The sequence below is a fragment of the Falco punctatus genome (assembly GCF_963210335.1).
Source record: "Falco punctatus genome assembly, chromosome: 5".
Taxonomy (NCBI): Eukaryota; Metazoa; Chordata; class Aves; order Falconiformes; family Falconidae; genus Falco; species Falco punctatus.
The window spans coordinates 77,789,234-77,804,501 of record NC_137584.1 but is presented as its reverse complement, the minus strand read 5'-3'; the positions used below and the strand labels follow the sequence as shown (position 1 = coordinate 77,804,501).

Here is a 15,268-nt window from a genome sequence, read left to right as displayed (position 1 = left end):
TTTTGCAGAGCCCTTTACATTTGGTGGGGACACAGCAACCCATGGCACCGTTCTGGGTCCAGTACAAATGCCGGGAATAAAAGTTGCCTGGCACTAACCTTCCTTTGCCAGCCACCCCTGGATGGATGGACCACTGAGCTGCTTCCCTATCCTACATCTTCAGATAGGTTCTCTGCCTTAACAGTGTTTAATTTTGACTGTAAATGCTATATACATCCCTGCATTGTTGTATGCCATACCAGTGTAGCTGTACCTGTGCTTCTCACCTGTTTGCCTACCTCCTGGTATTTAAAAATCAAGCTCTCCTGCTGCATTCATAATTTGTGGGCCAATTATTCGCAGACTTTGCAAATCTGATATACTAAACTTACCAACCAGACATTCAGGACAAAAAGCTGCGATGTTTGGAAATCCTGCATGGAAGTCAAGCTAGAACCAATGGAAAAGCAGGTCCCTTGGGCCAGGTCGCTGCTTCCTGTGGGTCTCCTTGAACCAAGGCCAAAGTGGTGCCTCATGCTAAGAAATCAGATTGGTAACTCCATATGGCTCCCTGGTGCTGGTGTGCACAAATCACGGGACAGTGCTGAGCACAGACCTCCGGATCAGATCCACAGCCATGATAAACTAGCGTGACTTACATACCACTGCCTGTGAAGGTAGATGAACATCTGGCCTGCTCTGCCTACAATCAGTGCCAACTTTTTGCAAATAAAATGCATTTGTAATGGAAAAATTGCAAGTATGGGAAACACTGGGCTCTTGTTCTGTTGGAGCACCTAAAACTTCTACTGAGCTTTACTTGCTCCAGAGGATTCAGAATCAGTCCTTGCACGAATATGCAATGAAAGTTTGATCGTGATGTTTGGCTTCTAATGAAGTGACTGCAAGAAAAGCTACTGCTATTCATTAGATGGGTTGTCTAATATCTGGAACATTTTTGCTTTCCCTTTAACATGACTTATAGAACAAATTGCACAAATTAAAAATATTTAATCCTATAAGGAACACCTAGTAAAAGTTGTTCGAAGAAGCTGTCAGGTAAGTTCAGATACCAACATTTTAACTGCTGCCAGATCTTATATATGATAATAGCTGGCATGTATTTTTAGTCTTTTAAGTAAAGATTATTCATCATTTTAGAAGTATTTGCAAAAAAACCTCCACAAATGGACTTTCAACAACTGTAAAACCTATGGGAATGATATCCAGAGGAAAATAACACATTGTATATTTCATTACATGGTTGGCTTACCTCAGTCAGGGATACATCAATGTAACAAACTTTAATGATTTATATGGCTGGAAAATTATTTGTTCAGCTTCTAATTCAGCTTATAATTGTTAACTCTGCAAGAGTGGCACTCTTAACTGCTGTTCCAGTATCTCTTCCACAACTGAAAACTATTCTCTTGGTTTTCACGTGGTTATTAGCCAAAAGTGTATATTTTAATTTTAAAATTTGATAACGACCACAATATTTTTTCAGGTATCCTGTAGTCTTGCAAAGATAATTTTTTTTCAACTTGCATTTTTCATTTTTCTCTTTAATTGATTTGGGGGGGGGGGGTGTTTTGGTTGTGATTTTTTTTTTCCCTCAAGAAAGGTAACTCAAAAAAGCAAAATTCTGTAATGAGAAACTTGGCTTTGAAGTAAAATGTCCATAAAGGAAAGTATAACCTGAAGGTCAGCATCAATTTGGTTGGAATCAATAAAAGGCATGTGAAGCCACCTGTGAAGACATACAGACACACCACTGCACTGGGTTCTAATCTGTCCTAAGCACAGTCACAGTTCCGGTGTAGCTCTGCATATTGCTGAGTTTTTCAGACTTGGTGTGATCCTGTTTCTGCTGAGAGCTACATTCTTCATCCCACAAGAACAGCCTGTGGACAACGTTAGGGTACGTGATAAAAAACACATTCCTCCCCACACAGAGAGGAGCACAGAAACAAAAGCAAGTGAGGACCCTGAGCAATGCCCTGCCCAACACCTCCCAGGGCTGGCCATGTCCAGGGCTGACACCCAGCAGCAGCAATAGAAGTAGCTCCCACCTTTTGCGCTGAGGGGGGGAACACTGTCCGGGGGTATGGGACACCTTGTGGGATGCCGGAGAGGGGCAGCTTGTGGTCACGCAAGCCTTACAGAATGCTTAGGGGAAGAACTAAAGGTGGGGAATGGGAGGAATCAACGTGTGTTGGGGAGGAACAAACATGGAAAAATAGAGAGCTAAGGGGATAAAAGGTTAGTTGCACGTACACAGGCTGCTGAGTGACATGCTTGTCTGGCTATGCCATGTGCCTGATCAATGCAGCTTGTCCTGTCTTCTCCTTGTGCTCTGTTTGTAACTCTTTCCCTGGGTGAGGGACTCTGTGTGCACACACGGGTGTGGGGGTGTGAGTGCAGCAACGGGAGTGGGACCATGGGTCGGAGGGACCATGGGTCCGTGGTGCCAGCAGCTGGGAGGGAGTGTGGGTGCGTATACTGTAGGGGTGCGTTATGTCAGCATGTGATCACTACCAGAAATCCAACCAGTCTAGCTGGCAAGTAGGTGAAGTGTGTGTCTCCCAAGCTGAGGTATGTGGAGGAGCTGGCTGCTGGGGGGATAAGGGGATTCAGGCTAGCTGCCACAGAACCCGTGGGATCTGGGGATTGACTGAGACCCATTTGTATGTGCGTGTGCAAGTGTGCTTCTCTGGGCAGGAGGCCACCGGGGAGAGCAAGGATTCAGGACCAGCATCCGCAATGTATATGTGTATTTCTATATATATTTTGCACTCTCAGACCTTCGCCCTGATCTGCCAGAGAGGGGAGCAGGACAAAGCCATTGGTGCTGCTTGTGTGAGTGCTGAGCATTTCTGTGTTGGCCAGCAGGGCCTTCAGGGCATGCACACGTTGTATTGTACATGCGTGTTTGTGCATGTGCCTGCTGGGAATCCATGTGCAGCTTCACTGCAGGCCGGACCCAGGGACATGGATCTGTGGCAGCCTTGTCTCTGTCAGGCTACTAGATTTAGCAACGCCCCAGTAGTCTAGAAGCAGTCATGAAAATATTTGTCCTGAAAGGCAGGACATATTTTTATTAAAGTGTAGGCTTTTGGCAGGGAAGAAGTACCTGTTCTTAATAGCAAGAGAGATACCAAACAAGCAAGTGAAGAGAAGGGGGCTTGACTCTGGGATCCCAACACTGTGCGACAGCCCTGTAGTGGATAACAGCTCCATGCACTTGCCATACTTCCCTAGGTAGAAAAAACCAGAGGTGGGTTAGTAAAGCAATGTGGTGGCCAAGTGATAAAGTTAAGTGGGGTCTTCTACCTGGAAATAATTCAGAAGCTTCTGGGGGAGTAAAAGTTTTTTCCCACTGGGACAGGGTTAAACAGATATTAGGAGGTCATTATGATACCCTCCTCAGGAGTGGATTAACAATATCTAAATTATTCTTCAAGTGTTTGTCCAGTTTGCTTTTAAATACAGCAGTGCTGAGTTTCCACAGGGGGTTTGTCTTCTTATCTGACTCTCCCTACTGTTAGAAACCTTTCCTGCATATCAGTAGCAGGAGTCAGAATGAGATTTTACTCACACCGTTACCACAAGGGTGTATGAAGTAGGAGATTTTTAAGCCCATAGAGGAAAAAAAAAAATGTATTTTGACCTGTCTTTGTATTTCTACCTTCTGTATGAAGTCCGTGTTAAAGGGAATGCAGTGGTCATCCCTCAAAAAACATCTTAGAAATGCAGTTGTTCTTCCTCCAGACATGCCATAGGCCAGATCTATCTGAGCAAAACCCATGGTTTGGGCTAGCCCGGACTATATGTTGGTATTCATTTATATTGGGATGAGTAACTCCCATGTCTAAGCCAGTGAAACAAATGGTAGGAGTCTTCTTAATGAGAGAGAGGAAATCTAGAGTTATGTGAAATGAGCAATAAAACTATTTTAAATCAAATTTCCTTTAATATTTTATTGTATACTAAAGAGGAGTTTCAGGTAAAAAACCCACAGAAACCAAACCTTTTTTAGATACTTTCAAGGAAAGTATAAACATTTTCCCTGAAATAAACATTTCCTGTGGAAATAAAATATTTGACAGAAAACTCATCTAAACATTTTGAATTAAAATTGTTGACCTACTGCAAGTGAATCTTCTCCAGTCAGCATGGTGAAAAGATTAGCTGTCATATCAGCAGCCACCTCCCAGAATAATCATAACTTCTTTTATGTCTTCCCTTTAATGAGCAACCCTGAAGGCCCCTCTCATCTGTACTTAGCAGTCAAGTATCTCAAGTGGTCTCTTTCTTTACACTAGTAATGGTATTCAATATCTTTTCTGTGCCACTGATTGTCACAGAAACCAGAAGTTTAAGCTTAGCACATATACCTCCTGAAAATAGATATCTGGGGACTCAAAAGATACAGCTGTAGCCAGAGAGGTAAGCTAAAAATAATGACTTCCTTTTGAAAGGAAATTAACTCTAAGGCCCTCGATCTGTGCTGTGCCTAAGCACTGTGCCAACCAAAACTCGACTTCAGCATGTGTTTTGCTTTAAGCAAACACTTAAAATGGATTTGCAGAATAAGAATGGATTCCAGTTTAAGCACACGCTGAAGTGCTTTGCTGAACCAGGGTCCAAATGCCTTGGTCACTAACCTGTTGTTACAGTCAGTCTTGGCATCTGTGTTGTAATTTTAAAGATATACAAGGGTTAGTGGAAATACTGAGGGAGCTTTGCTCATTTTAGGTGAAACTGGCAAACGTTAAGGGCTTTTAGGAAAAATATTTTCTTTTCACGGTCACATTTATAGCATAAACCAGTAGGCTTTATTGGCAGCGAGCATCTTTCCCAGTTATTTGGTACATTCTAAATGTGTGGCTCATCACATGGCAAAAAATATTTCCTCTCCAGCGGTATGCAGTGGAAGGGGAATTAGACACGAGAAAGGCATTCAAAAGATAGCAAGCGTTTAATTGAAACAACCAAGGAGAAGCTTTCATCATGTAGCCATTCTGAATGACATTGGACATGCAACTGATTGGCACAGCATTATTTATTTTCTTCACTTTGATCATAAAATTACTAGGAAGGGCTTAATGGAGTTATAAATATCTTGTTTCCATGAGAGTCCTGGGAAGATAATTATAGCCCTAAAGTCTTCACAAAGATAAAGCATTCATAAAATGATATTATCCGAGGACTCCAATGGATAACGCAGGGAATTCTGCACTCTATTGCCAGCTCTCCTATTGACTCACTGTGCTCTTTGGGAAAATCACTTCATCCCTCGGTGACTCAGTTTCCTCTTCTATACGTTGGGGTAATAATGATAATTACCCACTGCTGCAAAGACTGTATGGATTAAAAGTTGTAAGTATTACTCATACCTGTCAGAGCAGTCAAGCCTGCGTATTGATAGTAATGGATGTCTGTAAGACTTCGGATGAGCTGTGCGCTTTCCTGAATTGGAACTGTCATATCTGCGTAACTGGTAAATCACATTACTTCTAGAGTTACAGTTGAAAAATTCAGAAGATTTTAAGCCTCTTAGTTCACACTTTTTAAGATGCTGAAGAAACAGCTGTATCTCAGACTCTTCAGAAATATTTTGGGTTTAATGTAAAGCTTGGAATTTAAAGGCTATGGACAAGTTTCTTGTTAAGTAAAAAGACAACATCCTTTCATAAAGCCAAGGACTATGGTGAAGCATTACCTATAAGGTTGTCTAGCAGCTACCAGTGAGATAGGAGCTACATCTACACTCTACCTTTCCTAAGCTGTATCAGGCGTCTTCACTTATGGACTGCTTCCACTGCGTTAGAAATTTGATGCATCATCTTTCCCAAGTACCAGCAGAGTATTGGAGCAACAAGCATTGAAAGAGTTTAACCTACAAGTACGGTGCAACTATTACTGTTAAATCTTTGCAGCTTTGAAAAGGACAAGTGAGGAAGGAGTCATGGCAAATGAGCAAACAACTGGGCCCAAGCTCCAGTGAGATGCTGTACCTGAAGGGGATAACGTGGATTTTGGATACGAAAACGGGAATAACTGTGCTGGAGAGGAGATGCTACATCTCCTACTGATAGCACTGTAACCGCCCTAGCTGTGACTTGAAAAGGCTGCTGATAAATTTGAGAGAGATCAGAGCTGAATCAGAAAGTTGATGAAAATGTTGCTAAACCTGCCAAGCCTTGGAGTCAATCTGGTTAGCTTAAGAAAGGGAATGCTCAGAAGTGACTTGAGCACAGGCTCAGGATACCAAAGTTCAATAACAGATGGGCCTTTGGAGCGTGCTGTACCTTTCTGCAGCTGACTGAAGTGAAAATGAGCAGATTCCCACCTGAAATGAGGTAAAAATGCAGGTCAGAAAATGGAACTGTTTTACCAAGGACTGAAATTACATTTCTATATTAATAATCCTGAAAACCAAATGGCATTTTTGTGAAACAGAAGCTTTTGCTGTGGGGTGTGTGTGTATTCCTGGGGTGGAGAAAGGAGGGAAGGGCTACCTGATTTCTTTTCAGGAATTTGCAAAACATAAATCAGAGAAGTCTGAAGACCTAAATTCTCTATACAGGCACTCCACTTCCAGAAAGCAACTTTTAGGTAGTCTACAAAGGCAGAAAACATCTTTCCTGAGGGTATAATACCCTACACAAAGCAGACATCAGATTAGGTAATCACAGCTGGCCAGAGAAGCCTAAAGCCAAGGATTCTTTACAACATATAATTAGGGAATGGCAAGACTGGGCATTCACTTTTCCCTGGGTCGTTGCTCAGAAACAATTACCAGTGATTTCTGTGAACATCTGACTCAAGTAAGAGCCAAGTGATGTACTATGGATGTAGTCCTTCGGTACTCTATTTCCAGACTCCTCTAGCTGTGGGGTCTTGCACTAGTAAAGTATGCTTCAAGCTGAAGATAGGGTTCTGTCAATGTCATGTCAAAGGTCTCAATTGTTACTAGACTTGACTTTTGAATTTAGCACAAACGTTTCAGTGGGTTTAGTGCTGGTCTTTGTTACTGCTGACACAGATCCAGAAGCAATTTCAAGGCATTGGCCTTTTATCTGGCCTTTATTCTGAAAACTGTCATTGCTCAAAAAACCACTAAGTGTGTCCTTCTGTCTACATGATACCAAAAGAAAATCAAATGCTTTCCAGTATCATGACATGGCTGCCAGAGTGTGATTCCCATGTTAAAATGAATAGATAAGCAGTGTGAGATAGTTCAGAAGTTCTAGTCTTTACATAATTAATTACAGCTCAAGATACTGCCTTTGACTCTCCTGTCCAAATCTTGGTATTATCATTTACTGTTTTAAAGCTTGTTTATAGAACTAGAATAATACACAGATAAAAAAAGGATGATTACAAAGGCATTTTCAGGCATTAAATCTGAGGCTTGGAGTTCCTTTTTCTGAAAAAAATAAAGCAAAAAATGTTTTACTATCTGAAAACCTGGCAACATGAACTGAAATCAAGCATCACTTTGTTAGAAGCCAGTCTCATCATAATGATCTGGTTGTTCCCTTAAAATAATAGAAAGGCCTGGATCAGCAGGAGATGGTTATGCTCTGTCCTTTGGGTTTTAATCAACATATTCAGCCCTGCTAAATTTTTCTTACAGACTCTGGCCTTGCACTCTGGTTCAGAGGCTTTGTGGGCAGGCGCAGTTTGCATGTGTGGGCATATGGGTCTGTAGGAACAAACTGGGTAATGAGTTCTCTACGTACCCACAAGCCAGGACAAATCCAAGCGACAGAATATAGCAAAAGCTGCAATCACTAAGGCATCTGCCCTGAGCTACCACACCTGACAGCACTGAGCTGCGCAAGATACCTTTATCGCTCCACACAGAGACGCACCAGTGTTGGCATCTTTGTGCAGGGGTTGAAGGTGGAAGCTGGGCAAAGGATGGGAGCTGGAGTCCTACCTTCTGGATTCTGAGCATCTCACAACCTGGGAGCATGCAGTGCCACTGGATGTCTTGATGCACTTGTCTGTAGGGGACATCTCTAGCACAGGCTCTTTCTGCAGATTTACACAATTCACAGCACAGTGAGCTTCTTCCAGAGGTTGCATTGGAGCAGCCCAAGGACAGAATCTAGAGCAGAGGCCCTGTTTCTTCTCTCCTTCTCCTTTTAACTTCCTTTTATTGTTCCATCCTCCTTGGGAACATCACTAGTGTCTTTTTTCCCCCTTCCCAGCTCAGCTGTAAACCCAGCTTACCCTTTCCTTCAGGGTTTTCAGATATCCAGGCTGCCAAACATTTGAACATCTTAAAGGTGGAGTGCAACACTGCAAGGGTAAGACTGGCAGATCAGTGCCAATAGGACATAATGCCTGGATGGACTGGCTATGTCTTTTGGAGCTCTGTCACACTGCTGGGGGAGCAGGAGGAAAGGATAAAGACTTCCCTCTGGCAGGTGTTGAAAGACACTCTTCAGAGGTTGCTCTGCCACAATGACTCTGTGTCATGGAAGCTATGATTGCCCAAGAATATCTGTGTCATGAAGACCATTTCCATTTTGCCATCTCCAGTGCTCACCTCACACAAGTGCTGGCAGTTTGTAGGCACTGGCACCATCTAGGGGCCAAGTGTCAATCATTGATAATATTTCTAGAAAAGCAGTGCCATAATATATACAAATAATACTAATACATATAAGCGTACACTAACATAATGCGTCTAAACAAAACATGTCTTAGTATTAGTGTTGAAAAAGGCCATGTGTGTACGTTTTTACTTCTAGGCACAATTCAGGCACAAAAATACGATCTCAGTTGCTACTTACCTGCTTGAGCTGCTTATTTTCTATGAACTGAATGTGTATGTGGCATCACATGCTGATTAATAACTCATCATTCACAATCCTCTGCTTCCAATGATATTCCAATTATGCCTTCAAAAGTCACCTGAAAGTGTCAGAATAATGAATGAAGGTTTCAGAAGGAAAAGAAAAACACAAAACGCCTTAAAACTATGGATCACACTTTAAGAGAATGAAACAAATTATTTTTTTATGATCTCTCAATATAAACAAAACTCCTTAATTGACATTTTTTAAGGCCTTTCTGTGTCAATCTCTATAATGGATAAAGATAAATAAAAGGCAAAGAAATCTAGTACAATGGACTTCTCTATCAAACCCATCTAGCACTGCTTCAGAACTAGGGCTCCTAAATTCTATTTCTCAACAACTAATAAACAGTAATTATACAAAGTCCACAGTCACAAAAAGTCACTTTCAAAAAAAGTCACTTTTGGTATCAAAACAGGTGGGTTTTTTTCACTTAGTTGATCAAAATGCAAATGTGTTACAAAGTATTTATGTTGCTTCAATTTTGTTTATACCAACCAGGACTGGTGAAAGACTCAGAAACAATAGGGGATTGCACTGGGAGTTACTGGTGTAGCTACTTCAGTGCTATGGAGTTCAGTCTTGCACTTCATTACCTACCTGAAGATTTGCCAGGATTTTTTTGAAACTCAGAAAGAGACTCATTTAGTTGTAGCAACTATTTTCAGGATATATACTAATTGGCTAACGTGTTTAAACTAGAAGATTGCTTAAACAAATAACAACCTCCAAGAAATCAACACAGGCAGCTCCTTATAAATCCTTATGACTTAAAGAGAAAAGGCTATTTGCTATATAGGAGTAAATTGTGGCTTGCAGTTAATTACCCTCTGTGGCCTTCTTCTTAGAACATATAAAAATAGTATTTCTAATATCTTTTTTTTCTTAGTTGTTTACATTCTGAAGCAGATTAAATAATATATCCATCTCACTCTGTATTTAGATACCAAAATAAGCACCTTGATTTTTCAGAGCACCTACAACTCTGAGTTGCACAGTGCTTCTGAAAATCAGGCCATTTATTTAGGTGTCTATATTTAGGTACATGAGTTTGAAGCGTTTGGCTTGAGGTTACATAGCTATGGCTCATTGCATTTTTTTTTTATTTCCATTTGGGTCACAATGGGCAAGTCACTTCTAATAATTCTCATCACAAGTCTAAGAAACAGCAGGAGAGGTGGTAAGAATTACTTACTAAATACCATCACGATGCTTAGCACTTCCTCAAATACTGAAGTTTCCTTCCCAGAGAATTTCAGTCTAAAAAAAGAAAGAATTCAGTTCATCAGAAAGGTAAGGCAGTAGAGATGAACTTATATTCTGGTTAAACTGTGCTCATTTCCTGGATTTTATTTGTCTGGCTTCTTTGTCATTCCCTCTATAACCTTATGATCATTTTGACAAGCCAGATGTTTTAGCTTCCTGTAATTTGATTGGATAAATCCTAGAAACCAAGTGCTTCTACTTGTTAACACACGGCAGCAAACCACAGTTCATTCTTGAGGAATTTCAGCTGCCATTATCAGTCATGCTGTTTAATTGTGACTATACCTCCAAGACTGCGTTGGAATTTGCACAGTAGCTTGCACAGGCCTTGACCTTAGCGAACCAGTCATGAAACAAACAGTCTAAAACTCTGCAGCAAGAAGATCACTGGGAAAAGGACATCAAGAGGAAAAGACAATCTTGTAAAGAAACAAGGAAATCAGTTTCCTTGACATCTTACACCTGCAGTTTGTCATCCCTCTATTTCACAACATGAGATGCTTGTAGCTTTGGTAGCAGAAACATTCACAATCAGGGATTCACACAGCACTGCCTTCATTTTGCATCAGGATGATAGCCAAGAAGAAATAGGCAGCCCATAGGTGCAAACAATAATCTTAATCCTTGTCTTTCAGGATCCTCATTCAAATAGGAGAATTTAAATCTGGCCATAATATTTCAGATTTGAGAGAACTGTACTTGTATTTTAAGGATGTTATTTGTTACAGAACAAAATACTTTTTTTTTTCTTTCTTGAAAAGGAGACTGTTTTAAAAATCAACAAAACCCGCTTTCCCCCTTGATCTACCATGCATCTAGGCTAAGAAAACACCTCTTGGTTAAAAATATTCCCTAACCAGAAATTGGGACATAGCATTTATGTTTTCTTCAAAAATGAGGGTTAGCTGTAAGGTAATAAAGCTCTATTTTGTGGGACTTTATGTTAGATATGGAATGTCAAATCAAAACCTTTTTTTTTCAGACAACTTTCACTCTCAGAAGTGGATGGAAAATGTGAAGACACTTTGTTCCTGTTCTCATTGCCTTAAAAAACACAAGACTCCTGTCTCTGTCACCCTGAAGATGCTCAGAAACAAAAGAGATATACCAGAAAGCAAAAGAGCCAAACACAGGGGCTGTCCCACTGCAAGACTGGGAGCTGAGGGGTTCCCAGAGAGGTGCGACAGGTTCTCCCTACTTGCCTGACCCCCATATACCAGATTTGGAAAGAACCAGCATCCCTGTGTACAGCTGAAACATGTGCCTCTCTGCATCTCCAAGCCCCCAAAGAAGGAAATAGCCCTGCTCCATGATCAGCCTGCTCATGGAGTATCATGTCCAAGGGCATTACAGGCACTGAAATTCTACAGCAAGCAAAGGATAAGCTCCTTTTCTGCAGCAATTTTTCATTTGTGCAATTACTATTCTTGTACCCAGAACTGCGCAAAATGCTCTGTAGATTAAAAAAAAAAAGAAAGAAAAAAAGACAAAAAAAGACAGCCTTTGCTTTGCACATTTTATTTAAACATCTGCAATACATGGCATCTAAGCTGCTTTGCAGTTGCTACACACATACAGGATGGAAGTGAAGAGGTGTCGAGGCAATGTTGTCTCACTGTACTGAGTGACTGGGTGATAAAATAACAGATGAAATTCAGGACTGATAAGTGCAAAGTAATGTACATGGGAAAAAATAACCCTTACTATACATACATAGACACGGGTTCTAGTATCACTTTTGCTGCAGGAGATCTAGAGGTTGAAGCAGAAAGCTCTCTGAAAATGGTAGTGTGGGGCTAGGAAGTGATTACAAAGGGGAACAATGTTAAGAATTAGTAGTTCCCCCCTTAGCTGATGAGGGGGCCCCCAAAGTCATAGGACTTTATTGCCCATATGCTCAGAGTTCCTCTGAGTCCCTCTGCCATACAGCTCTTGCCTATTCCAGATCCAGCAAAATTCAATAGTAATTTTATGAGAAATAAAGTTATAAAGAAAGCAGCGCTTTCTAGCAAAATTAGAAAGGATAGAGAAGGTGGAGATAAAGTTTCACACTGGAAATAGAGAAAACCACATCAGCTTGAAGGGAAATCCAATTAAAGTCTGGAAAATAATGGTGGTGAGAAGATCAAAAAAGAAATTTCATTTACTGCCTTTATAACAAAGGAACCCTTAATAAAACAAGTGAGGAAGACTCGGAATTGTTTTTACACAGTGAAGACTTATCATGGCATGGCACACTGTGGAAAGCAAACCCACAAATGGGTTCAAAATGAGTTAAGACAAACTCCTAGCGAACAGGAACATGGCAGCTGTTAAGCATAGTAGCTTGGATAATGAGTTCCAGAAATCCCTACCTCATTAGTTGGTGGAAAATTACAAGGTAAATAGAGGAAGAATACCTGTCTATTTTTATGCTGTTTTACTAAGCATTCAGTCTTGGCTGCTGGCAACAAGATACAGTGCTAGGTGGATCCAACTGTGGTTTTATATTCTAAAAAAGTAACAGAAATAATCAAGAGTATGGTAACGCTGAGGTAGTCAACATTAATTTTACTTGCTTTATCCTCTAATCTCCAGGCTCAGCCATTTGCAAGAAATCATAATCCATATCTGGCCAAAGAATTTGGGATTATCCCAGTGAACAGGAATGTAAAAGAAGCGGTGTCCACTTCTTGAGAATCTACAGATTTTGAGACATTACTCATTTCTTCTGAAAAGAGAAAACTTTGTCACAAAAGCTCCTGCAAAGGGTGCAGGACTGAGTCAGTGTTTGCATTCTGATGATCAGAAATCAGCCTAACATAGGAGGCCAGAGTATTTTAGTTAGGGTACTTTAGTTGCATTGAAATTCACCGTGGTTGCTTCAGCACATTTGAGAGGCCGCTTTTGCTTGCAGATTAAATCTGTAGATAAGAAGCAGGTGCAGACTGAAGATAATGAGCAGCTCAGGATTTGGATCAGATGGGCTAAGCCTGTGCTCTGAGATATCAGTAACAAAACTCCCCCTCAGTTCTGTGGGAGCAGGCCTACAGCACTGCTTGCAAATCTTGCAAGTGGCAGCTGTTTTATCATCTCCTTTGGTATTCTTTCCAGAATTTCAGCTTCCTCCAGATTTTGGCACTCTACAACTACTTGGATTGTGGGAAGATGCCCACAGCATTTAGGAAGCACAGGGTGCCTACTCAGGCTGCACTGCCCGAATAGCACCGGAGGCTAGGTGGGTGAATGCTGCCACTCCAAGAAGAACATACTCTCAGTTGCTCTCACTCTCTTATTTTTGCAGCACCACTTTTCCATGTCTAAATAAATATATTATTTTGTGACCTTTACTAATATAAATCTTCAATGCTTACAACAGGGAATATTAAAAACCCTGCAAGTGTGCCATTCTCATTATTCTCTCATTTGAAAGACATTTTTACTGCAAAGGGTGGGATTTGGTTATTTTTCCCCCTTCATCTTAGCAATAATGTCTGGATGCATGTACAAGTCAAAGTACTGACTTATGCATTCCTGATCTTTCCTGAACAAGGGTTAGCTTGCTTTCATAACTGTAGAGACTCCAATTTTACTGCAAGGAATGCATATGTTAGGGCAACTTCATCACAATGAAAACATTCTTCCCAATATGAAAAAGATTTGAGACTAGCTACCATGAATGAGACACAGTTAGGAGGTATGGGGATGAAAAGACACAAGAAAATTGTATAACGTGTAGGACAGAAAAAGCACGGTGGGTGCTCTTCCTACTCAGAATATTAAAATACAACATCATGCAAAGGGAATGCATGTAAATGGAGACCAAGGAAGATATCCTACCAGGTTTAATATTTAAAACAAAGACCAAAACAACAAGCATATAGTTTGATATAAAGCCTGATTAGCTTATATTGACACATCTTTGGTTCCATAGCTTGCTTTCTCTTCTGCACAGTGCCTAAAGCAGTAAGATCATGGTCAGGGATTTGTATTTCAGGCACAAAGATAAAACAACAAGAAATAATAGTTACTACTATCTGTTACCTACAATGTATTAAAAAGTAAAAGCAGAACCAAAGAAGAAAGACTGGAAGGTGTCTAAACCAGATATGCATCAAGGCATAAGTCAGTCCTTAGTTAATGGGAGCAGGAAGAAACTCTTCTGTTGCAAGTATAACAACAATCTACAATGCATTGGACTTTGGTATTTGCAGAGATGAGGTGGGATACAGTATTGATCTAATTATAACATTTTTTTCTGCTACTATTGGAAAGTGCAGCTAAAAATAGCATACAGTTTGTTAATATATTTTTAACTAATGGAGAATTATTCCTTCCATGGATTTTTTAATAGGGTATTTGATAATTATATGGGAGTCTTTTAGCTCTTCATTATATTCTATAGATTTTCAAAGCCATCTTTACAAAAACCTATTTACATTTCTGTATCACCTTATTGATTAAATCCCTCCGTATTACATTCCAAAGCGAAGAGACTTCGCAAAAGCAGCATTAGCCTCTGACGCTTAGCAGTCTTGGACATACAGCTGGAAGAGAGAAAATAGCCCTTCCTTTAATACAGCATGCCTTGGAGGTATCTGAATGCTTTCCCTTCTTTTGAAAATCACGACCACGATCAGCCTTTTGCCACGGTAACCATGACATCCCTCAAGAGTCCTACAAATGCACATTCTAGCCTTGTCTGTAACAGGGCCATACACCTTATTCACCTGTTAGTCTGCAGATGGAGAACTGGATCCGTTCCAGAGGGAACTCTTGCTTGTCCGTGGTCAGAGGTGGGAACGGCTCTCGGGAGCTCCATCCCCCAGGGGCAGTTAGGCCCCTTAACAGAATCACCGGGGGATCGTGTGTGTGTGTGTGTGTGTTGGTGGTTTGCCACTAAAACTCTGGCGAGGTGTGCTGGCACTGTGTGGGTGTCCACCCCACCTCTCTCCACCTCATCCCACCTCACATCTCCCTACACATCCCACCCGACTTCACCCACCCCATATCTCCCTACCCCATCCCACCTCACCTCACCCCACCTCACTCACCCCATCCCTCCCCATCTCGGGGTAGGGGGGCCGACACCCTGAGGGACGGAAGCTTTGCCACGCACTAGTAGCGAGGACACAAACCGCTGCCTGGTTCCTACCACTCCCCGG

General features: G+C 41.2%; 1 protein-coding gene and 1 long non-coding RNA gene across 3 annotated transcripts in view; one reads left to right on the top strand and one right to left on the bottom strand.

Moving 5' to 3' along the window:
• Positions 1-1,528, top strand: part of CYP39A1 (cytochrome P450 family 39 subfamily A member 1) — a gene marked incomplete at its 5' end in the record, with an annotated part of 27,165 nt that extends 25,637 nt beyond the window's left edge. The window contains one exon of the mRNA XM_080388546.1: positions 9-1,528. Within this exon, the coding sequence (XP_080244672.1) occupies positions 9-80 (72 nt within the window). The 3' untranslated portion in view covers positions 81-1,528. The remainder of the gene's footprint in view (positions 1-8) is intronic.
• Positions 1,529-15,268, bottom strand: LOC308064307. 2 transcript variants are annotated; one of them, XR_013928332.1, is made up of 3 exons: positions 15,158-15,268; positions 10,054-10,118; positions 1,529-8,913 (listed from the first exon to the last, which is right to left on the bottom strand). It is a non-coding gene; the product is annotated as an uncharacterized lncRNA (long non-coding RNA). The 2 variants fall into 2 exon arrangements; XR_013928331.1 differs by having other exon boundaries at positions 1,529-10,118.